Source organism: Strigops habroptila, chromosome 4 (genome assembly GCF_004027225.2).
Source record: "Strigops habroptila isolate Jane chromosome 4, bStrHab1.2.pri, whole genome shotgun sequence".
Classification (NCBI taxonomy): domain Eukaryota; kingdom Metazoa; phylum Chordata; class Aves; order Psittaciformes; family Psittacidae; genus Strigops; species Strigops habroptila.
The window spans coordinates 76,447,220-76,469,660 of NC_046358.1; the positions used below are offsets into that span (position 1 = coordinate 76,447,220).

Genomic DNA, 22,441 nt, shown 5'->3' on the forward strand with positions numbered 1-22,441 from the left:
CAGGGGGCAGCACCCAGCCCAGGCCGGCTCGGCTCTTCCGGCAGCGCGGCGGGCGGCGCTGAGTCAGGGAGCCGGTGGCGGCGGGATGCGGGTCCCGGCGGCCGCGGGGCTGGCGCGGGGGCTGGTGTGCGCGCTGTGCTGCGCCCTGGCGCGGGGCTCCGAGGACATCGTCGTGGGCTGCGGCGGTTTCGTCAAGTCCGATGTGGAGATCAACTACTCCCTGATCGAGGTGGGCGCCGCCGCCCCTTCCCTCTGCCGGCCGGGCCGGACGGAGCAGCGCGGCTGGCGGCCCTGGCTCCCTGTGCTCTGCCCGGCTGCGGAGCCGCGGCCTGGGCGCCCGCCTGCTCGGCGTGACCGAAGCCCTTGTGCCATGGCCGCTGTCTGAGCCGGCTGTGGTTGCGGCCTGGTTTCAGTTGAAGTGGGCTTTTCTTCAGGAGTCCGGGGCTGAACTCGGCCGGCTTCGCCTGGCAGATTGCAGTCTTCTTGCAATAAACCTTTTCCCTCTTAACCGCTGGGATACTCGGGCGCTGCTGTGTAAAACACTTGGTTGGAGAACGCCTGGTTCAGGCGTTGCTCACGTTTTCTTAAAGTATCTTTTTGTTTGTTTCTTTTAGATTAAGTTGTATACAAAACATGGTACCTTGAAATACCAGACAGATTGTGCTCCAAACAATGGGTATTTCATGATTCCCCTCTATGATAAGGTAAGAAACTGAAATACCAGTGCTGTCTGCCCTGTGCTGGAGGCAGGAGCTGTTTTCACGTTCAGATCTGCCAGCAGAACACTGCCTACCCATGAAACATTTGAAACAGAACATCATCTGTTTTGTTTTCGACCAGACTTCCAAGTGTTTCTTTTTGTAGTGCAACTATTTTATTTCTCTGTGCTACGTATTATGAGAAAATCCAGGTAATTTTAGCTGCAGTGTTGCATTTGTGCTGCTTCTCTGAATGACTGCAGCATTGACAGCCTGAGTTACTGCCAGCAGCCATGTGCTAGCAGCAGTGCAAATACTGCACAGAAAGTGCAGCTTCCTACACAGTACAGACAAAGCTTTCAGTTACCTATAGAAGTGAAAATAAATCTGTATAAGAATGTGTTTTGATCTGACTGAATTGAAAATAACTTGAATAACTAATGGCAGATGTTAAAAATGTCATAATGAAATAATACTGGAAGCTCAGAATGTATCAGAAGTTTGATGTCCGTTTAGGCTGGAAAGATGTTTACATTCAAATTAAACGCAGGCTGCCCTCAGATGGTGTAAGTGTTTGCTCTTTTAAAGAGCTGGTTAACTTAGGGATCAGAGATAGAATTATAAAATCATAGAATGGGTTGGGTTGGAAGGAACCTTTAAAGGTCACCTAGTCCAACTTCAAAAGAAATCCTTCCCTTCCCAATCTAAGAACATGAGATGCTTTGTGAGCTCAGTGTTTTCATTCTTAGGTCTTTGAGCCTTTCCATGAATGAACTCCAGAACAGAAATGTGGCAGAACATAATGCAGTGCACACTGATTTAAGAGGATCCCTGTTTAGATTAATACTCTTTTGGCGCAAAGCTTTTGGTAGGATTGAAATTTTTTTATCCCCTGTTTGGGCAGAATGGTTGAGCAGGACCTCCTAGTGGAAATACTAAAGGCTGATTTAGAGCACATCTGTTGGGGTAGGTAGAGATACATTTGAACACTTTCTAACACTGAGCTGCTTGAACATGAGCCAGGTTTGCTCTGGAAGCAGTATAAATATGATGATACTTAATGTTGCTCTTAGCTGGCTGGATGTGAGCCCAGCATCCCAGCCTGTCTGGGTAGATACTACTGCTTCTTTAAACAGAGTATCTTAGGTATGAGGAAGGGAGAAGATGGACACTTGAGCCTTGTGTTGCTCTGTAGCTTGATGCTTATGTTCCAACTTTTCTTTTTTTTTCATCCTCTAGCTAAATTGTATTTAGATCAGTGAAGACAGTTATTGATTTTTATTTTTTTTTTTTTTTTCCTCTCATTTTTAGGGGGATTTCATTCTTAAAATTGAGCCTCCCCTAGGGTGGAGTTTTGGTAAGTGCTTGTATGTCTTACAATAGGATAGTGTATCCGCAATGTGGGACTTAACTGTCTTTGACTTGCAGTTGGCAGGGAAAATAAAGTGCTTTTCAAAAGAGATAAGCCCGACTGTATGGTTTTAATAACTAAAATGTTCTTACTGTACCAGAGGATAATAAAGCTATAAGGTAGACACTGACAAAGTAACCCATGAACTGATTCGAAGGAATGTGGGTTCTTGACAAAAATGGCTGCAGTGGGAGGGAGGAAGAGGATTTTCAACATCAGGGTCTGTGGGTACTTTAACTTTGCTGAGGCAAGAGTTCCAGAGCAACCCTTGTGTGCTTGAGCTAATGCATGTCTGTGAGACTTCTGTAAAGCTAAAGTAGAATTGCTTCATGTTTGCTCTCTCACTAACTACCACACTGTTTCATTGTTCTTCCCCTCCAGAACCAACCAGTGTAGACATCCATGTGGATGGCATTAATGACATTTGCACAAAAGGAGGTGATATTAACTTTGTGTTCACAGGGTTTTCTGTGAATGGAAAGGTTAGTCTCCTCTATCTTTCTTTATTCCATTTTATGCTAATTCTGTCTTCATAAAAACATTGTACTTCAGCCCTGCAAGTTATTTTTATCCATTCACACCCTGGTTTGTCTTCATTTTGACAGGTTCTCAGTAAAGGTCAGACATTAGGTCCTGCTGGAGTCCAGGTTGTACTGAGAAATGCTGGCAGTGACGTAAACATACAAGCAACTGTTACACAACCTGGAGGAAAGTGAGTGTGGGTGTTACATACTTAATTCATCTGCTCATTTACACAAGCTTCTTTCAATTCAGCCATATCGACTGGGATTACAGCAGTTCTGAAATGTTTTTTCTAATATGCCTAGAGTCTGAGTTGTTTTTGTATAAACAGATGTTTGTGACTATTGCTGAAGAGATGTAACCCCTTTCTCGCCCCACAGGTTTGCTTTCTTTAAAGTGCTTCCTGGCGAATATGAAATCTTTGCATCTCATCCTACCTGGATGTTGAAAGAGGTTAGCGCCTACAAAAGTTCTATTTTACCTGTTCAGTGAGGGTGGATCTGCTAGACCTTGTATTGATCAACTGGGGTGAGGAAGGGTTTTTGTGAGTGGACAAGATTAATATACATTTAAGTTAGGTTGTCAGGAAACTGCCTCATGCAGGCCCAGTTTGGAGATAGTAGAGTCAACCAGGGCAGGACTGGCAAATGAGCTTTTGCTTTCGATCTTCTAATCTTACACATTTTGCAAGAGCTTGAATATTGTAGCAGATGCTCTAATCCCTCCCTCTCAGACTGCTTGCTTTCTGAGAAGCTCTGAGATCCCAACCAATTCCTAAATCAGTAAACCAGGAAGAATACTGTTTTGAAAAGTATCTTTGCTTTAGTGTCTTTGTGTTTTTGAATAGCCTCTTTGAGTACTGCTGCTCTGGCTTCTGTTTCTGTTGTTGCGTGTGCAGCTTCTGATTGTTACTTAGGTGCTGTAAATGAGATGCCTGCTTTTGATGGAGATGTATGTGTTTCTGTATTTCAGTCAAACACAGTGGTACGGGTGACGAGTTCTAACGCTTACGCTGCTAGCCCTCTGGTTGTTGCAGGCTACAATGTTTCTGGGTCAGTACGGAGTGATGGAGAACCAATGAAAGGGGTCATGTTTCTCCTTTTCTCTTCTTCGGTCGCTAAAGAGGTAATGGTGTATCTGTACCTTTTCAGTATGAGTATGGACATAAATAAGAAACAGCTAAATAGCTTCTAGATTCGTATTGTCCTGATACTCATCTCTGTCCTTCATTGAGCTTGGCTTATAGAAAACATAAACTGTACAGCCCCTTAAGCTGTATTTTTTTGTTTGCTCTTTGCTTTTTTTCCCCCCTTTATTTTTTTCAACAAGGCCCTTGTAATACAACATTTGTGTACATGCTGAGTTTTCACATGATGTGTAACACAATAGCCATCTGTTTAAATGGTGGCAAAATTGAGGCCTAAGGTCTACATATTTTTTGAACACAAGAAATTAGAAAATTCTTTTAATTTCAACTCTTTTGAACTCTTCATTATTGTTTTCAAATAACCAGGTTCCTCAACAATCAGGCTGCTCAGGGGCATAGAAAACTAAGATCTGAACTGAAGCAGGGAACAAGTGCAAAATATAGTGCAGTTCACAGCATGTTATTGATCTGTATATTCCTTGTGGGTCAGCAGGGTTGAGGGCTGCAGTTTTAAAAGTATTTTTCCAGTTACGCCTTTTAGCATGTTAAATGTTGGTTAGTGTATGTGTTCCCTCACGAGGATGATGCTTTTCCATGGTGGAAGACCAGCTTCTGGCACAAGATGTTGCCAGACATATCCTGAAATTCACTGTACAGCAGCTGTAATTTGTCTTCAGCATGAGGTCCTAACTGCTTTTTGACCTCTTGATGTGAAGACAAAGTTCAACAGCTTCTCTTGCCACCTTAAAAGTGTGTTATGAAATGAGTGTGAGACATTTGGACATGTTCTGTGATTCGTAGAACTCTGTTCTGTAATGATAACCATGTCCACAGAACTGAAGTCAGTTAATGTTAAAACATGCAGTGCAATTCTGGGGTACTAGGGGATGTTGAATTTCCCAGTTTTGTGTCCTTGTTACTATGATTATTGGCTGGTTTTTCTGCCTTTTACCTACACATGAATTTTAAGCCATGCTGTCAAACCTTGCCTCTAAAATGGTTTTGTACTTCCTAGTCTTCATTCACAGTATAGTATTTTGAACCCTCCTACATTCGCCGAGATTACTTTCTCTCTTTTCTCATGAGAAAAAAGTTGTATTGCATTTATTGCCACAGGATGTCGTGGGCTGCAGTATTTCTCCTGTAGATGGATTCCAGTCAAGAGATGAGTCTCTTTCCTATTTGTGCAATGTTGTATCAAAAGAAGATGGATCTTTCAGCTTTCTTTCTCTCCCGAGTGGGAAATACACTGTGGTAAGTATCTAGGAAGTTCATTGTTTGTCTGTCCATTGATTTTTTTTTTTTTTTTTTCAACTTTCATTTTCTAATTGCATAACTTTGTAGCTGTTAAAACATAAATAGTTGAAATATTTTGAATTTGATGAAATAATCAGAATAGGAACCTCCAACTTAAAGTATATACTGAAATAAGTTGCTGTGATAGGGCTCTCTGGTGTGGTTTCTGAGGAAGGACTACTGCAAATCAGGCTCTGAGTTACCTGAATGCACTGGCCAGTCATGGAACAACACTAGAGGCTGCTGGGAGACTGGAAGTTTCAGTTGGCTACAGCCTCATGTACTTTAAGTTCTCTTGTTTTCTTTTTGCCCATTCTCTTTATTATATCCAGGTAGTGTAGGAGCATGGTTGTCAGTGCAACACTAAAGTGATGGCCCTGCATTCTCAGTCTGCATGCTTTAGAAGTGGGATTCAAACTTCTCTCATTCCTTTAACCCTTCTAAGCGATCATATAGTCTCCTATCTGTAAGCTCTTGGACATCAAAGTACCTTTCCTGTATTCTGACTAGAGGGTTACTTTTATGCCTCTTTGGATAATCTCATATGGTTTTCATCAAACACTCTTGAAATACTGCCTTTATTCTTGTCTCCATCCCTCTGAGTTATTTTTTCCAGGAAGTTTGCAGCCCATTTGACCTTTCTTAGAGGTGTATGACGGTGATAAGGACATGGAAAATGGTGAAGGAAAACAATTCTGTCATCATTGCTTCTTAGGAGTCAAAGTGATTTGTCTTCTTTCAGATACCTTTCTACAGGGGAGAGAGAATTACCTTTGATGTTGCGCCGTCTAGATTGGACTTCCTTGTAGAGCATGACAGTTTACAGATTGAGGTAAGTCATTCAGAGGAAATAATCTTTTTCTGCCATTCATTCCTCTAAAAGTGTAACTGATTTTAGCAGAACACAGGTGTATTATGAAAAACCTTCTTTGTAAGAAGTTTGAAAACATTAAAGAGGGTGCATACCCTGTTGTACAGCAGCTTGAAGAGAATATCTGGCATCATGCTGTATTTCTGCACTTCAGTCCCTTTTACTACGAAGAAACAAGATAGGGAAAAGATGTCTGCTATGTTCACCTCCATGTCTGTGTTGCAAACAGGGCAGTAATCTTTCAGGTTGCTTAAATTTTCTCATTCAGATTGTCAGATCTCTGGAGAAGGGCCTGTAGGGTTTTAAGGTTTGCAGAGTGCCTTATGTAATGGCATTATGATCTGTGATTGGGTCTTCTAAACTGTCCTCATGCAGATAAATTGAGAATCAGTTCCTGTACGTAGGGAAATGGTATGCCTGGAGATTGATATGTACTTTCATTGTGATTATCCTGGTACAATTTTTTTTTTTCTAAAGCTGGAAATAAATTTCCTTTATATATGTGTGTGTGAAACAGTGTTGATTGGTGTAGGTGTGTGTTTGCTTTTACTGAGTAAAGATTAATGTTAACTTTTTTTCCCCCGTTTCAGCCTGTTTTCCATGTGATGGGTTTCTCTGTCACAGGCAGAGTGTTGAATGGTCCTGAAGGAGAAGGAGTTCCTGATGCCACTGTGACTCTGAACAATCAGATTAAAGGTATACAGTGGTCTTGGTCTTTGTTGCTACAGGGAAGCCTTTATTAAGCTCAAGTACAGTAGTAGTAGTAGTAATGTATGAGATGGAATTAATCCTTCAGGATAATACACTACCTTTGCTGCCATTTATTTTAAATAGTAAAGTGGTTTTCATGCAGTTGATTAATTTTGCATTTTCTGGCTTAGATGAGAAAACTAGGTGTTCATTTATTTTGCTGCTGAAAATTTCTTAGTTTCTTTCAACCATGTGCCAAATTGTGCTTTGAAATACAGAAATGAATGTTGCTCTAGTATGGAAGCTTAATACTGTTTCTTTGTTGTGCAATATAAATTAAAAATAGCCTAAAGCAGTGCATGCCCTTTGGGTCTTTTGGCACGTAAGGATAGACAATCAACACATGCTCTATTTTTTTAACTCTTCTTGTTATTTGTTACAGTAAAAACAAAAGCTGATGGCTCTTTCCGCCTTGAGAACATAACAACGGGTACATACACAATTCATGCCAGGAAAGAGCATCTGTTCTTTGATACTATTACTGTGAAGATTGCACCAAACACACCTCAGCTAGCAAACATCATTGCAACAGGGTAAGTACTGGTGGTGTGATGAAAATGTCATTTGTTATGTGGACAGGGTCCTTTCCCATGTCATTCCCAGATTTATGTACTGTTGTCAGGAGCTAAATGTTGCTTGAGAAATTCAAGGTAAATAGGACAGCATGAGTACTAATAGGATAATACTTTTATCGGTACTAGTTAAGGTTTAGAGTATGCTCTTAACCTCTTCCTTGCAAATGAGGACACCAAGATATGGGTATATTGAGCAGTTTTAGAACAGCATGTGAACCAAGTGGCTTTCTGCCACTGATGCTGTGTGTCAGATAGTCTTATGTGCAAGAGTGGAGTTACATACCTGTCTGGCGCTGTGGTGTACCAAATCTCTACATTTTATTGCTCACTTTCAAGGTCATAGTTTGTCTTATGTGAATAATCTTTTTCTTGGGCATCAGCCTGTGTAATGGTGACAGGATGATTTTGGAAGTGTAAATCTGTGCAGTGGTGGGAGATACAGCATGAGCTGAGGAAGGCAAATGGGGCATGGTTCAGCATCCAGGAGTTTACCCTGGGGAGGAAATAGTGGCAACCTCCCAGAAAAGTGAAAACTAGGAATTTGCTAAGGCAAATGGCAGCTAGGTCATACAGAATCAGCTAGCTAAATAGAAAAAACCCCTGTGTGACGTGAAATGATCAGTTACAAGTTTTTTTTCAGTCACTAAATACATTGTGCTGTTGAAGGTGAAAAGTAAAACTTAGCAACTTCTGATTAGGCATCTTGTCTTGGTTTTGGTTTGTTTTATTTTTTGTTTGGGTTTTTTTTTTTTCCCCACAAGTGTAGGTGTACTATGATTGTGTTCCAGTGAATTACCTATTGTATTTGAGGTCTTTGACACAAAACATTTCAAACTATTTAAACTTGAAGGATGGTAATCCTAAGTCAATTGCTGCGTAGGGGCAAAGAAAAGAAAAAGAAAAACAAGAAAAAAGTCTTGAAGTGTTTGGGTTGGTGGTAGGGAAGAGTGAAACAAGTTGCTTGTAAATAAAAATGTAACATAACATCATGGTGACTTTGTAAAAGAAAAGATCCCATTATTCGCACATGAGTTTGCGCTTGCTCCACTGTGTTTGCTTATAGTATCTCTTTCGTATGAATACTCTTTCAGGAGAAATCCATTTCAATTCATGTGTTAGTACCTCAACATAGTGAGGTTTACTTTTTAAGGAAGATGTTTTAAACCAAGGTTTTCTTTTATGAGCTTTGTCAAATCAAGATACTTATTCTGAGGGCTGGCTTTTATTTAACAGGTTCAGTGTGTGTGGCCGGATCTCAGTAACTCGTTTCCCTGACACAGTCAAACAGATTAGTAAATACAAGGTAACGATGATGCCTCAAGATAAGGACAAAGCATCACTAGTTACAACAGAAACCGACCCTCATGGAGCATTTTGTTTTAAGGCAAAATCGGGTACATACAATGTTCAGGTAAGAATAAGCTTCCATTTCTTCATTGTAGGGCTGTTGGGAGGTTTTAGAAGATTTTAAACAGTTAATCTCTAAAATTTGAGAAGTTGAATTTAGATTTTCCTGGTCTTTCTCTCCTGTTTGCACTATTTAAACTGACAGTCATTTCCTTTTTTTTTCCATTAATCAGCTGAGATTCCCATGCTCCTTGTTCTTTACACTTGTTAAAAGGAGATCAGGCCATTTGGGTTGAAAGCTCTTATTTCTCTCTCCTCTTAGCTGTGATATCCCTTAGACTGCTTCTTAATATATTATCCTGTGAGACATGTAATGTTTACTTTTCTCAGGTGCCTAAATGGTTCCTGAGATTATAGGTCACAGCAGAACCTGTAGCAGAACCAGCATGAATCTTGCATTGTGGAAGATAGTGCAGGCCGGAAGACAAGGAAGTGCATGGTTATAATGCCTCTAACTGTCCTCATAGATAATGAAATAGGCTAATGCAGAAGCATCCTGAAGTGAAGTTCACTCAGACTTTTGAAACTGAGCTGTTTGGAGGATTTTTAGCTCAGTTTTATTGCCATTCTTTGGAAGATTTTTATTACGGCATTTTGGAAAGCGTATTTGGGAAGCTGGTTTTGCTTTGACTGGGTTTTACGGTAAATTTCCATTTTCTAATTTCTGGTAAGGGGATCGAACTCAGCAGAGTGGTGTATTTGAACTGGTATCTAAAAGCTGGTGATGTCTTCATGTCATATACTCTACAGGTGATTATTCCAGAGGCTGAGACCAGAGCAGGATTGGCTTTGAAACCCAAAATGTTCCCTGTTACTGTTACAGACAGACCAATAATGGATGTGACCTTCTCTCAGTTTTTGGCTTCTGTCTCAGGGAAGATCTCTTGTTTAGGTAAGCCAGTTCTGAAAGTGAAGTGGAAATGGGAACAGAGAACTTTAGCACTGCATGTTTGAATGAGTACTGTTTAGATCAAGACACATCAGCTCTTTTTTTTGGGAAACCTTACAGCCTAATAACGTACCTTGATAAAGTTTGAAGTAAAATTATGTACCTATTTTTAATGCTTGCTAGGAATAAGCAAGTATTCCTTCCCCAGGAAGGAATTCTGACCCCTTTTCCTCAGAAGATGGGTAAGTTCTAGAAAGAAATGCTCCTGGCTGACACTAGATGTACTGTACATCAATCAGAGGAGTATTGGAGGCGAAAAGACATCAAGAAATAAAAAGGCAAGGCATGTAAAAACCTTTAGGCTAGAGCCTCAAGCTGTCGACAGAAGCTTGCAATCTCTGTTCCTTTTCATAAGCTTTTACTCTTTATTTTAGTCTAAGGTTCCTCTCTGCTGCCATTTTTCTTGATTACCCACTGATTTCAGCAGGTGATGATTGGAGCTTGACTTTACCTCTTTTTTCTCTCTGAATCTTCTCTGCACTTCGTGTTCTGTCTTTCAGGTGTTTACTGGGTTCTGTCATCTGCAGAGCAAGGTGGACCCAGGGATTTAATGTTGGCCTCTGGTTGTTACTTGCCAATAAATAAAAGAATATGATTAACAGTCTCAAATTTCCTGACAAATTCAAAAAAGCACTGGAGAACATGTGCTTAAGATATAAGAATTTTAATTGGAAACGTTCTCTACTGGAAGAGAGTAATCATTTTAACCTTAGTACACATGAAGCTTGCTTGGAGGGGGGGTTTTGGAGGCAATGCTGGCAAGCCAGAATGCAGTCTCGTTTTCTCTGTCTTTTCTGAACAGATACTTGTGGTGATCTGGTGGTGACATTACAGTCTGTGAGCCGCCAGGGTGAAAAACGCAACCTGCAGCTCTCTGGAAACATGGACTCAGTGGCCTTCACATTTGAAAATGTGCTACCTGGCAAATACAAAGGTTGGATTATGGGGAACTACTTGAAGTCTTACCTTAGTAGCTAAGTTTGTGACTCAATCTGTATACTTCTCTTATTATGGATACCATTTGCAGTATGCCCAGCATGGAACTAGTTCTGAAACTTGAGAGAATCTGGAAGAATACTATACAAGAGTTGTCGTGGTTTAAACCCAGCTGGTAACTCAGAACCACGCAGCTGCTCACTTAATAATGAACTGACTTATCCCAAGCCTAAGATTAGGGCCAGACCCTGCTTCCAGAATACTTCTCCTAAGAGCAGCATGTGTTTTGGCCAGCCTGCCTTCACCTACTACGAGAATAAATTGTTTCCCAGGAGAAGGTGTAGAAGCAGTGTGTACAGATTGCTCTTTTTATACATGAGTCAGAACATCTTTCCACCTGGTGAAATTGGAGGTTAGGTTCTGATGTCCTCTAGGCTTCTTTGACTGTCACAGTGGTAGTGCACATTGCAGAACTTCCCAGGGTGACTAGACTTCATTAATCCTTTTTATAATAGCTTTTCTGTTATGAGATGTGCTGGATTCCTGGTGATGCTGCAGTGCTGTGAGACAGGTCTGTTCATGCAGTCATTGTCTATCTGGCTTTGAAGTTTATTGTCAGGGAAGGTAGATTGATATGAACTTTGTATACCACAGAACCTGCTCTTATTCACACAGTTTTACATTACTAAAATGCTTCATGTGATGTATATTCTAGTAAGCATTGTACATGAAGACTGGTGCTGGAAGAATAAGTCTTTGGAGCTGGAAGTCATGGAGGAAGATGTTTCAGGAGTAGAATTCAGGCAGACTGGATATATGCTCAGGTGTTCTCTTTCTCATGCAATTACACTGGTAAGTAGATAACAGACATACTTGTATTTTTTAGTGAATTTGTGAAGGCAGGTTGGGATATGCTTGGAATCAAGGCTTTCTTATGTCTCTAGGGAGTCATAAAGCACAGCAACATTCATGTTTAGAGTGCTTTGAGATTAGTCTCTCGGATCTAGTGAAATGGTCATGTTGTTAGCTGCGATGAAGGAGAAGCATTAATGTATCTTTAAGCAAATACTGTTTTAATTTTGTTGTTTGGAAGTTAGTAACAGTGAATTGTGTTGTGGCTTTGCAGGAATTTTATCAAGATGGAAATGGACCAGAGAATGTTGGTGTTTATAACCTGTCCAAAGGAGTTAATAGATTCTGTCTCTCAAAGCCAGGTAACAGCTCTAAAATGTTAGTTTAAAAAACAAAAAAGAACCAGTCAAGTAATACTGCTGGGTATTAAAAAAAATCTCTCGTGGTTTCTGAGAGGCATTATTTCATTTATATGTATGTATATATATACATATATATGTATATAAATGCTCTAAGTTCTTAGAAATCTCATATTATTTAGTCCTTTATTTAAGTACAGATTCCAGAAGTAAAATAATTATTTTCTTTTGCTCGGTGAAGGGCTTTGATCTTCAATAAATGAAAAGCATGTTAAAGTGTTCTTGTTCATATGGGTTCCATTTGTCACTCACATGAAAATGTGACCGACAAATAGAAGTTGAATTTGAATACAGGATTCTTGAGGTATAACTGGTAAAAGTACCACAGGGTTATCTATAACAGGAAAAAAAAAAGACTTTTAAATTTGATTTTTTTTTTTTCCTCCTTTTAACATCTTAGAGCTAATTCTCTGTTATGCCACCTTAGCAAAACAGTTAACAAATCTATTTAATTTCGATCCAGTTTTCAACTTTGAATATTTCATCCTTAGAGCCACTGGTCTCATTCACAATACAAAAACACAATGGTTCTATAATCAGTCAAAGGGTATCAGCTATGGGACCATAATAGGTTACATCTGAGCTTGTTTGGTTTGTTCTGTTTGTATTTACGTTTATCTGTGGTGAGGCCTAATTGTGTTTTGTGTCAGCATGCATGAGAAATTGCACAGCTTCCAGTAGTGATCTCTGACTGAACAGAGATGAATTAATTGACAAGCATTTGTGCGAAAGGGAGGAGATGTACAGTCAGATTTTATAATTGTTTCTATACCTCAAATCTCTTGAGAGTGCAGCCAACACTAACCTTGATTTTTTTCAGCAGATCATTCTTTGACTTAATGTTTACAGGTGTATATGAAGTGACTCCACGTTCCTGCCACCAGTTTGAACATGAGTATTACACTTATGACACGTAAGAGCCTACCAATATGCTTTCATAAAGCTTCCTTCTGCTGCAGCTACTTTATTTTCAGCAATTCAGGATGTATTGCTATGGCTGTCTCTGACCAATAGAGGGGAGCTTCAGCAAAGTGTATCAGATGTTCTCTTGCCTTTTCTAGTCTTAAAAAAGTAACTAATGATAGGCTTTAAAGATGCTTTTGGTACTTTAACTGGATATTTTTGTCAGCCTTTTGTCTAATGTTGGTTTTTTTGTTTTGTAACAAAGGAGAGATGTTTCAGTGGAAACTGTTGATCACTTGAGAGAGTTGAAATGCAAAAGATGGGATAGTAAGTTTACTCAGAGGTATATACTACCTGTTGTACATCCCCAGAGCCATGACTCTCTGGTGATTTGATTCTTCTCTCTCCAGTTTTTGCAAGCTGAATAAATATTCACCCTACTGACAAGTAAGCAGTGCTGATCTTCCTAGGTCAGCCATGTTTTATTAGTTGTTTGTAGGTTGTGGTCTGGCAATGTGCTTAATGGCTCTTTGCTTCCAAAAAGAGGTTTTCTGTTCCCAAACTACTTCTAATTCATGAACATGGCAGAAAACGAACTCAGCATTAAGGTCTTACTCTTTTCTGCTGTGTTAGTGAATCAAAAGTGATGTGCTCAACAGGAGAGTCAGCACAGCGTGAGTGAATGGATAGAAGCAGAAACCCTCTTGGCAGCAAAGCACCATTAGGCTTTTGGCATCTTGGTGAACTATGTCTAATATGACAAACTTTTGAGTGTCCTTCTGTTGTGTGTAAAGTACATATGAAATCAATCAAGTCAGTTTTAGCTTGAGAAGAAGCAGGAGGAACAAAGGAAGGAATTGGTTTAGCCTATTGTCATGCTATGGTTTGGGATTCAAAGTTGGAAAATGCTCCTTTTCCAATATGCTGTCATCTCAGCACTGCAACTTTGCTGTGTAATTTGTATGTTGTCTTTTATAAAGCACTTCTAAGTTAGAGATGAGAGCATAAACTCTGCTAAATATGGTTATTTTCTTTAGGAGGGGGACCTTGAATTCACCTCTGTAACTTTGATTTACAGGTCTTCTCCTAGTATACTGACGCTCACTGCGATTCGACACCATGTCCTTGGCACAATTGTAACAGATAAACTGATGGATGTGACTATTACCATTAAGTAAGAACAAAGAAATCTTGGTGCTATAAAAGGTGGAAGAAAAAGACATCTCTCTCGTAAAGCTTTACTCTGGTTTTAATACCACAGTGGCTGCTTTCTAAAGAGGTGGCATCCAATTCTGGACTGCAAGAGGTTTTTATGCTGAGATGCGCTTTGGTTCTTTGTAGATAGATAAATAAGTTCTAGCCCTTGTTTTGAACGTTGTCTCTTCATTTCAATATAGCCCCTTTCTACTTGTGTGTCATAATAAGGAATGATTATCTGAGTTTTTACACACTTTAATGAACTGAAATTTCAGAATTCAGGGATATTGCTTTAGCTCAGATGTGAGCTCTTCAGCACTGGCATCTATTTTTTTTTCTTCTTTTGTTTCCTCAGAATGAGAATCTGCTGCTTTAGAGCATTGTTGCTGGTGTGAAGAGGGTTATAAAAGGAAAACCATGCAGAGTGATTACACACTAATGTGCCAGTTTATATTTAGCTGAGCAGACAGCTCACTAGAGAGCACTGATTTGTGGACAGCTTTAATTGTATAAGGTGCCAGATCTGCCTGGAAGTGTCTGAGGATGAGCGCTTTATTAATGCTCTGCTGATGTCTCCTTGTTCTAGACTACGGTTTCTTAAACTTTCTGGAGTGTAGAAACATCTTTTCAGAGAACAAATTACCTGCAGAGCATTCCCTTGAGTTCCCTGAGTTTGTTTAACCTCTAGCTGCAACTGCTGGGCAACTACAGCAGTTGGAACAGAAACATTGAGACAGCAGAATGCCATTAGGATTTCAAAAACAACTTAGTGAGGAGATGAATATTATACTGGCCTTCTAGGCTGGTTGTTTCTTTGAGACAAGTGCTTTGAAAGCAGCTCAGTTGCCACAGACTGTTCAAGCCTACCTGAAGCTTTTCAGCCAAAGTCCAATTTGTGAAGTGACATCAAAATAAAAGGAATAGCTCAGGATTTAAAAGCAAGCCTTTTTACAAGTCTGTATTTGTGTACCAGATCCATGGCAGTGACCTGTTAACTTTCAGTTAACCAAAACAATCTGAACAACCCAAACTAAAAATAAAGCTGATTGTTAACAATTTTTGATGATGGCTTGTTATGCTTGAAAAATAACACTGTAGTAATTTATTATGGATATCGTGAGACTGAGTGTGTGTTTATGCATATTATTAATAGGTTTTAAGACAGTATTTTTTAATACGTTTCTGCATTGTCTCTGCACTGCAGAGAAGTAATTTAAAGCCTTCATGAAACTCAGTGTGATAGAGCAATAGTATCTGTTTCTCTTAAAAAAGACAGAATATAGGTGAAGACTGAAGCAGGAGACAGAACTATCCTGATAATGTAAAGTGGTTGTAGGGAAAGTAATCGTGATCATTGCAGGTCACTCAGAGAATTTTGCAATGTTCTGTGACAGTTTTTCAGGCTATTGCAGAAGAGACAGAAGATAAGATACAAAGGATGGTTGGAGACTAGAAGAAATTGCTAGGAAAGAGAGTGTGTAAGATCCGGGAAAGGGAAACATTGTTCTGAGCTGATAGAAAGAACGTGGTTAAACTTACCTAGCAATCTGTTCAGTGGACAGTGACAAGATAGCCAGATAGTTCAAATCTATAGGGCAGATAGGCTAGAACTCAGAGCTCTTCCTGGGAATTGCCAGCTATTGGAAGTATTTATTTGTGATAGAATTGTTTTCTCCTTACATACTTCTGAGAGGTAGGTTCTGAGGGAAAGGTCCTAGTATGAATCAAAAAAGGGAGCTTACCTGTCTTTTTATTTATTTTGTGTAACTCATCCTTTCTGTATTAAGCTTGTTGTCAGGTTTGGAATTCCAGCTTTTCTCTTTCAGTTTAGGGCTTTGTTAAAAGTGCGCTTGCAGACTGGTCCTTTGGCTCAAAAAATTTATCACTCCTGCTGGCTTGTCAGTGCTGTTGTGGGAGGTTATTGCCCCTGCAGCAGAGCTGGTGTGTGGTACTTGGTGCAAAATCAAGACTCTACTTACCATAAGCTAAGCTAAAATGCAGGACAATGCAAGGTGGTTGAGATGTAGGCATGTGACCCTGGCTCTGCAGTGGAATGCTGAGGCACACAGAGAGGAGGAGGAGGCAACAGGGATGTAGCTTCTTAAATGGTTATTGCATGATGAGGTAGAATTTGTGAGAGTTGCAAGTAGGTCCTTTCCTGCCAGGCCAGGTAGGTCACCTGTAGATGGTATGAATGTGCCTTTCTTGTAGCTGATTGATATGGAGGTTAAAAGTTTTAGCTGTGATTGGAATAAGTAGCAGGAATGGGTTTTAAAAAAATAAATCCTGGCACTTGTCTGCTGTGATATGCAGGCAATAATTATCAGATATAACAAGCTTTTATCCCTCCATGTGGAAGGAGCTGATTTTGTTTTCTCCCCCATGTTTTCAGGTCATCCATTGACAGTGAACCTGCCTTAGTTTTGGGGCCCCTGAAATCTGTACAGGAGTTACGTAGGGAGCAGCAGCTGGCAGAAATTGAGACCCGCCGACAGGAGAGAGAAAAGAAGGGTCAAGAGGAGGAAGGAACAAAGCCACCAGTGCAAGAAATGGTGGAGGAACTCCAAGGACCTTTCTTATATGAATTTTCTTACTGGGCAAGGTAATACCAAGCTCCAGTGGACAAGGTGTAATCTTTGTTCTGTTGTTCAGCATTGCCACCAAACGGAATAGTGATATATTCCATTCAGGAAAGGTGCCGTATGGGTTCCCATGCCTGTTCTTGTTGACTGTCAGCTAAATGAAAACTAGTACCATATAGTATGAATTTTGCTTAGGTTATTGTTGATGCTTTTTCCTTGGGGTATTTAGATGGATTCTTGGGTCAATATGCAGTTGATATTGTGAATAGAATAGAATATTCTATTCTACATGGGAGCTGCTAATTCGATTTTCTTCTAATTGTATCTTATTTGTGTTTTGCAGGTCTGGAGAGAAAATTACTGTAACACCATCATCAAAAGAGCTGCTTTTTTACCCACCGTATGTGGAAACAGTTGTTAGTGGAGGTAAATATAAATAAAATCTAGTTTGAAAGGAGTAGATTTTTAAGGCGGAAATGTATCCTTACAGATGAATGTATGAATAGCTCTTCAAAGGTAATGTTAGGAAAGTTCCAGTTGTAGCTGTTTCTTTTGGCCAATTTCACTCTGGAATTTGGAAGCGTGGTATTTGGTAGACGGTGCAACTACAGTTTGTATCAGCAGAATATGCTTTCAAGTGCTGAAAGACCACCTGACACAAGAGGAAGGGCTGGATTTCTGGGTTGGATGCTCAGAATTGTTCATATTACTCTCATTTAGAAAAATAGTTGTGCAAAAGCAATGTTTGTATTTTGAGTTTGATCCCAAATTCACGTTTCTGTTAAGTTTGTTAGGGTTTGTTTGGTAGTAAATTACAAGAATAAAAATATTCACAAAAAAGTAAACTTCAAAATTGTCAGGATTATCATCAATCAGTCGATGCTACTTGTAAGTCAGTGTCCATCTTGCCCTCAGGTTGCTAAGTGAAGAGATTTCGTTTGAAATCACTAGATAATGTTAGGTAATTCTTTTTATATGCCTCTCTGTTGTACCTGTTCTAAATACACTGGAGAGGGGGGAAATAAAATGCTGCTCATGTCATTAAACATGAAATATGCTGACCCGAATATGAACTCAAAAGAATTTTGTCAAAGTTATGTATAATACCAGCTAGAAGGGCATGTTGTTGGAATGTTCTCCAATTCATGGCTGCAGTACATGTAACTTAATGAATCCTTGAAGCACTTAGCAAATCCAGAATGTTTGTTTTGGAGATGTGCTTATAGCTTTGGAACTCGGATATTGATTTTGTGAATGTTCAGGTGTTTTGAGATGTGCTGAGAGGCCATGCAATTGCCTGGGCTGATCTCTTATTCTGAGGTTAAAGAACATCAACCGGTCACTTTGGAAGTAGTTAAACTCTTGGTGTAAGACAGAATGGTGAGTGTATTTTGACTTTCTTGTTTATCTTAAATCCCCTTTGCAACGACCAAGAGAGTTGTCCTGGAAAGCTGATAGAGATTCATGGAAAAGCAGGCTTATTTCTGGAAGGGCGAATTCATCCTGAATTGGAAGGTGTTGAGATTATCATTGGTGAAAAGGGAGCAACTTCCCCACTCATCACAGTTTTCACTGATGACAAAGGTGCTTACAGGTAATTAACAGATTAGTTTTGATCTTTTGGATCCTGTAATTAAAGTGCAATGGTGACTTGACAACGTGTATGTGCCATCCAGGTGCTTTTTTTCAAATGAGTTCTTTCCTTTTCTTTGAAGTGTTGGGCCACTCCACAGTGACTTGGAATATACAGTTACTGCTCAGAAAGAAGGGTTTGTTTTGACTGCAGTGGAAGGAACAGTTGGGGACTTCAAAGCTTTTGCTCTTGCTGGGGTGACATTTGAGGTAATGTTCTAATCACTTCGGGTTCTAAATGAATAGTGTGTGCAGTTAGAGCTAGACAGGTAAAAAAGTTAGCTCACATCTCCCAGCCAAACACAAATGGGTGTGGGATTTGGGGATAATTTTGTCATGGGGAAACAAATCTCAGTGGATGACTTTAGTTGTAGAGCATGACTTGCCATGCAAAAGATATTTTGCAAGGTTTTAGAGTGAAAGTTAGAGCCTGCAGACCAAAAGACTGGGTTTGTTTGCTTATGTAGAGTTGGTCCACTTTCTCTTAATGAGTTTTATCCCTCAAGGTGATTTTTTTCATGTACAGTCTGCTTCTAGTCTTTGGGATACTTTGTTCTGGCCCCCAAATGTCCTGTGAAGTGATAGAGAATGACTGTTCTGGTGGCACATGCTATGCGTGGCTGGGACTGCCCAGATGTTGTCAGCAGAAGCTTCTGTAGCCCTGCAGTCTCACAGAAGGGGATGTGCTGTAGATGTGGCTACTTTTCTTCTGCTTGTGGCCGAGCGTTCAGAGCCAGCCTATCTGTGCACTCTGCAAAGGGCTTCTGAACTGAACCTTTCTTCGTAAAGCAGCCCTCGCTTACACCTAAAATTACTGCTTTTTCAAAAATAGATCAAGTCAGAGGATGACCAGGCTCTTGCTGGAGTTCTCTTGTCTCTCAGTGGAGGGGTGTTTCGGTCCAACCTCCTTACACAGGATAATGGCATGCTGACTTTTTCCAATCTGGTGAGTTGAAATTGATTCTTCTGATTGTGGCTGCATGTGCAATGCTGTGTTACTTGCCCTCCAAAATAGGGGTGCTATTGGCTCCCTTCAGTGGTAGGGGGATGTATGGCCTCCTTTGAAATTGAAGCCCACAATGAGCCATGTGGGTCCCTCAGGGTGGACAGCACTTAAATTCTTACCAAGTGAAAGATGCAAAATCTAACCTAATAAGAGATTCTCCCCAACAGGTAGTAGATGATGTTGATGGATCTCAGTTACTAATTTGCAGTCTGTAAACGTGAAACAAGCCAATTTGTTGATGGTCATTTGAGAGTCTTTAGAGGAAAGAAATCTAATCAGATTTATTGATCTGTATATGTGCATAGACATGCCTGTATAGTTTCCTTGCAGACACCCTTCTCTCCTGGTCACTTCCTTGTCCTTGAGGTCTTGTGGTAAGGTTTTAGGGCCATAGTTTCCTTTCCTCCTTCAGGCTTTATCACCTAGTGGAGTTTCATGGGTTTATTGCCCAACGTGCTCACTGTTTTTCAGTGCTCACATCTTTTGACCAGTTTACCTACAGCTGGGACAGAGATCTTGAGCTCTTCAGGGATCTCCTGTAGAAATACAGTTGTTTGGAATTGGTGAATTTCTGTGCCGCTATCAGTAAACAGCTTGGTTTATGCCTCTCTGCAGAGCCCAGGGCAGTATTACTTTAAACCCATGATGAAAGAGTTTCGCTTTGAACCATCATCACAAATGATTGAAGTGCAGGAAGGACAGAATCTCAAAATTCGGATAACTGGATACAGAACAGCTTACAGGTCAGTGGAGCTGAAATGCCATGCAAAATGCTATGTACTCTGTCGGGAGGCATTGTGCAAAATATGTGTCTTCTAATATACTTTTGTTCTGAAGGTCTGGAGTGTACTTCTGAAAGCACAATTTAACTTTGTTATGCTGTGTGTAAGTACTTTTCTTAGCCTTTTCTCATGCATGTTGATACATAGCTAAGCCCAGATGGCAGCTCTGTAAGGAGAAATATTGCTATGAAAGCACTATGTCGGTGGCACTGGAAGTGGCTTGTGCTGCATCCAGTGGAAGAGGACTATTTTAGGGATGGCAGATCAATTCATATACCTGACTTCAAGATCCTTCCTTTTCTTGCCCTCAGGGATAAGTGCTGCTGTTCACGGAGGTCAGGGAACTTGGATTACTGAAGTTGTACTCTGAACTGCAGCCAATTCTATACATTACAAATTCACTTTCTCCATGCTATGCTGAATATATTAAGTGCTTTTTTCATCATTTATACCAATAAAATATATTAAAAATGTGCATCAATTTGCAGCATATCTGTAGCAATTGGTTCTTTTTATACCTCTAGCTGTTACGGCACAGTTTCTTCTTTAAACGGAGAGCCTGAGCAGGGAATCTCAGTAGAAGCTGTGGGGCAGAAGGATTGTAGCATCTATGGAGAAGACACGATAACTGATGAAGAGGGCAAATTCAGGCTACGTGGCCTTCTGGTAAGGATTAGAGTGCTCTCTGTCATTTACTTCTATGTTAATGTGATGATGAAGCAATAAAACGTGTTTTATTAATTAGCTACCAATTTCTGTTTCCCCATCACATTTGCTAGCTCAGATTCCCTTGAGGCTGTCTGTGTTAGGAAACACTGTTGTGTAGTGAATGTTGATTCTAGGAAAGGGGGATAAAAGTACCAGTAGCAGAACAGACTTTTAGTACTAAAGTCTGTAGAACCTGCTGCTGGTACACTTTGATGGCCTCCCACAAACACTGAACAGTTCTCATTACATGACCTGAGCCCCCAGTCGAGGTACTGAAGATGTCTTAACAGTTGTGCAGCAGTGTTCGGGTGTTAGAGCAGAGAATTGCCTTAGGCAAAAGAATCTGGGGAAGCATTTCGTTTCTCTTGTGAAAATACTGGGTCAGGATATTTGGTGTATGTCTGATGTTGATTGTTCGGCATGTATTTGAAGTAAGCTGATCTGCAGGAAATGTGGAAGCTGAATTTATTGGACCACTATATGCGTAGTAAGCAATTTGCTGAAGTAGAAAGCAGTATTTGATCAGGTTTTACTCCTGTTTAATGCATTTTCTTTCTAGCTAAAACACTTCACAGCAGATGATTTAACGCTGTAATGTAATAAACTTGTGAAAGTTCTGTGATAGCCCTTTCATATTTGCTGACAGTAAACACCCTTAATAGTGTTCTTGAGTTAAATATTCTACTTGGGAAAAGGAAGACTTTAACTGGGTAAAGTTAGATCTGTTTGGGTGGTGTATCCTAAATGGAATGTTAGAAAATGCTCTTAATGTTTTCTAAAATTAAAATGTGTATTATTCAGTGGTGGGATTTATCATCTGAATGTTGCTTTTAGCCTGGTTGTGTGTATCATGTGCAACTCAAAGCTGAAGGTAATGATCACATTGAAAGAGCTTTACCACAGCATCGGGCAATTGAGGTAATTTTTTCTTTTTCTGTATTATAACTTAACTATGAAATGCATCTGTCAGGGCATTATGTCTGTTCTGTCAGCAGCGATGTACTTGAATGCATTCTGTTTAGACAAGCAGCTTTCAGCAAGTTAGTTCCCTAAATACAGGCCCCATATTGTGTGTTTTAGCACCATAGCTTAAAACTGAAGTAAGATAAGCCCAAACAGTGAACAAGTGGAAAAGATTCTTTCACAGTCACAAAAACTATACATCAAGAAACAAGAGAGTAAATGTGTAGAATACCTTTCAGCATTTCTTTATGATGTGGAACAAAGCAGCAGTGACTTGAGGATGTCATAAATTGTCATATTTTCCTATCTGTGTATTTAGTTATTGATTGATAGCTAGATCTTGTTACGCTTTATTTTGTCCAAATCCTGCAGTCTTGATGTAGGTGAAATTGTCATTCAGGCTAGCAAATCTTTATAAAACGTAATAATAATTTTGAATTGAAAACTGATGAAATGTTGTTAAATATTCTGCCATCCTTGCAGATGCATATTAGCTGCCTTGCATTTATCTCTTGACATCCAGCAAAGGTTAATTAGCCTTCATTAGTTGTACAGAACTTTTCAGTGGGAGATGGTCATTATTTGAGCTCAGACACTCCCCAGACCAGGGTGCCTTCCTTTGCAGCAAAACAGAAAGGCAGAAATCTTTCAAGTCCTTAGTGTCTTCTTGCTAAGAGTGCTTGCTGGTTGGGAAGAGGAAGAGCAACCCAAATTCCAGAAAATCATCTGAAGGTTATGCATTGCAAATGACAGCTGTATGCAGCAGCTTGTACTAATAGTATCCTTGCTAGCCTGCCATTTTCTCCAGGATCTGAAAGATACCTGCAGGAAAAAT

General features: G+C 40.0%; 1 protein-coding gene across 2 annotated transcripts in view; it reads left to right on the forward strand.

Annotated features, from left to right (window-relative positions):
• Nucleotides 1–22,441, forward strand: part of LOC115606823 (nodal modulator 1) — a 32,114-nt gene that overhangs the window by 1,396 nt on the left and 8,277 nt on the right. The window contains exons 1-26 of one of the 2 annotated variants that reach the window (XM_030483345.1): nt 78–229; nt 615–704; nt 2,010–2,055; nt 2,491–2,591; nt 2,715–2,821; nt 3,012–3,084; nt 3,604–3,756; nt 4,895–5,032; nt 5,817–5,906; nt 6,536–6,641; nt 7,078–7,228; nt 8,504–8,681; nt 9,428–9,569; nt 10,429–10,560; nt 11,278–11,414; nt 11,689–11,776; nt 12,683–12,746; nt 13,815–13,910; nt 16,326–16,535; nt 16,859–16,941; nt 17,950–18,109; nt 18,231–18,357; nt 18,980–19,093; nt 19,769–19,896; nt 20,460–20,601; nt 21,478–21,561. In XM_030483345.1, the coding sequence (XP_030339205.1) occupies nt 86–229; nt 615–704; nt 2,010–2,055; nt 2,491–2,591; nt 2,715–2,821; nt 3,012–3,084; nt 3,604–3,756; nt 4,895–5,032; nt 5,817–5,906; nt 6,536–6,641; nt 7,078–7,228; nt 8,504–8,681; nt 9,428–9,569; nt 10,429–10,560; nt 11,278–11,414; nt 11,689–11,776; nt 12,683–12,746; nt 13,815–13,910; nt 16,326–16,535; nt 16,859–16,941; nt 17,950–18,109; nt 18,231–18,357; nt 18,980–19,093; nt 19,769–19,896; nt 20,460–20,601; nt 21,478–21,561 (3,084 nt within the window). In that variant the 5' untranslated portion in view covers nt 78–85. Of the gene's footprint in view, nt 1–77; nt 230–614; nt 705–2,009; nt 2,056–2,490; nt 2,592–2,714; nt 2,822–3,011; nt 3,085–3,603; nt 3,757–4,894; nt 5,033–5,816; nt 5,907–6,535; nt 6,642–7,077; nt 7,229–8,503; nt 8,682–9,427; nt 9,570–10,428; nt 10,561–11,277; nt 11,415–11,688; nt 11,777–12,682; nt 12,747–13,814; nt 13,911–16,325; nt 16,536–16,858; nt 16,942–17,949; nt 18,110–18,230; nt 18,358–18,979; nt 19,094–19,768; nt 19,897–20,459; nt 20,602–21,477; nt 21,562–22,441 lie in introns of those variants that run through there. The other variant, XM_030483346.1, reaches the window with a different exon arrangement.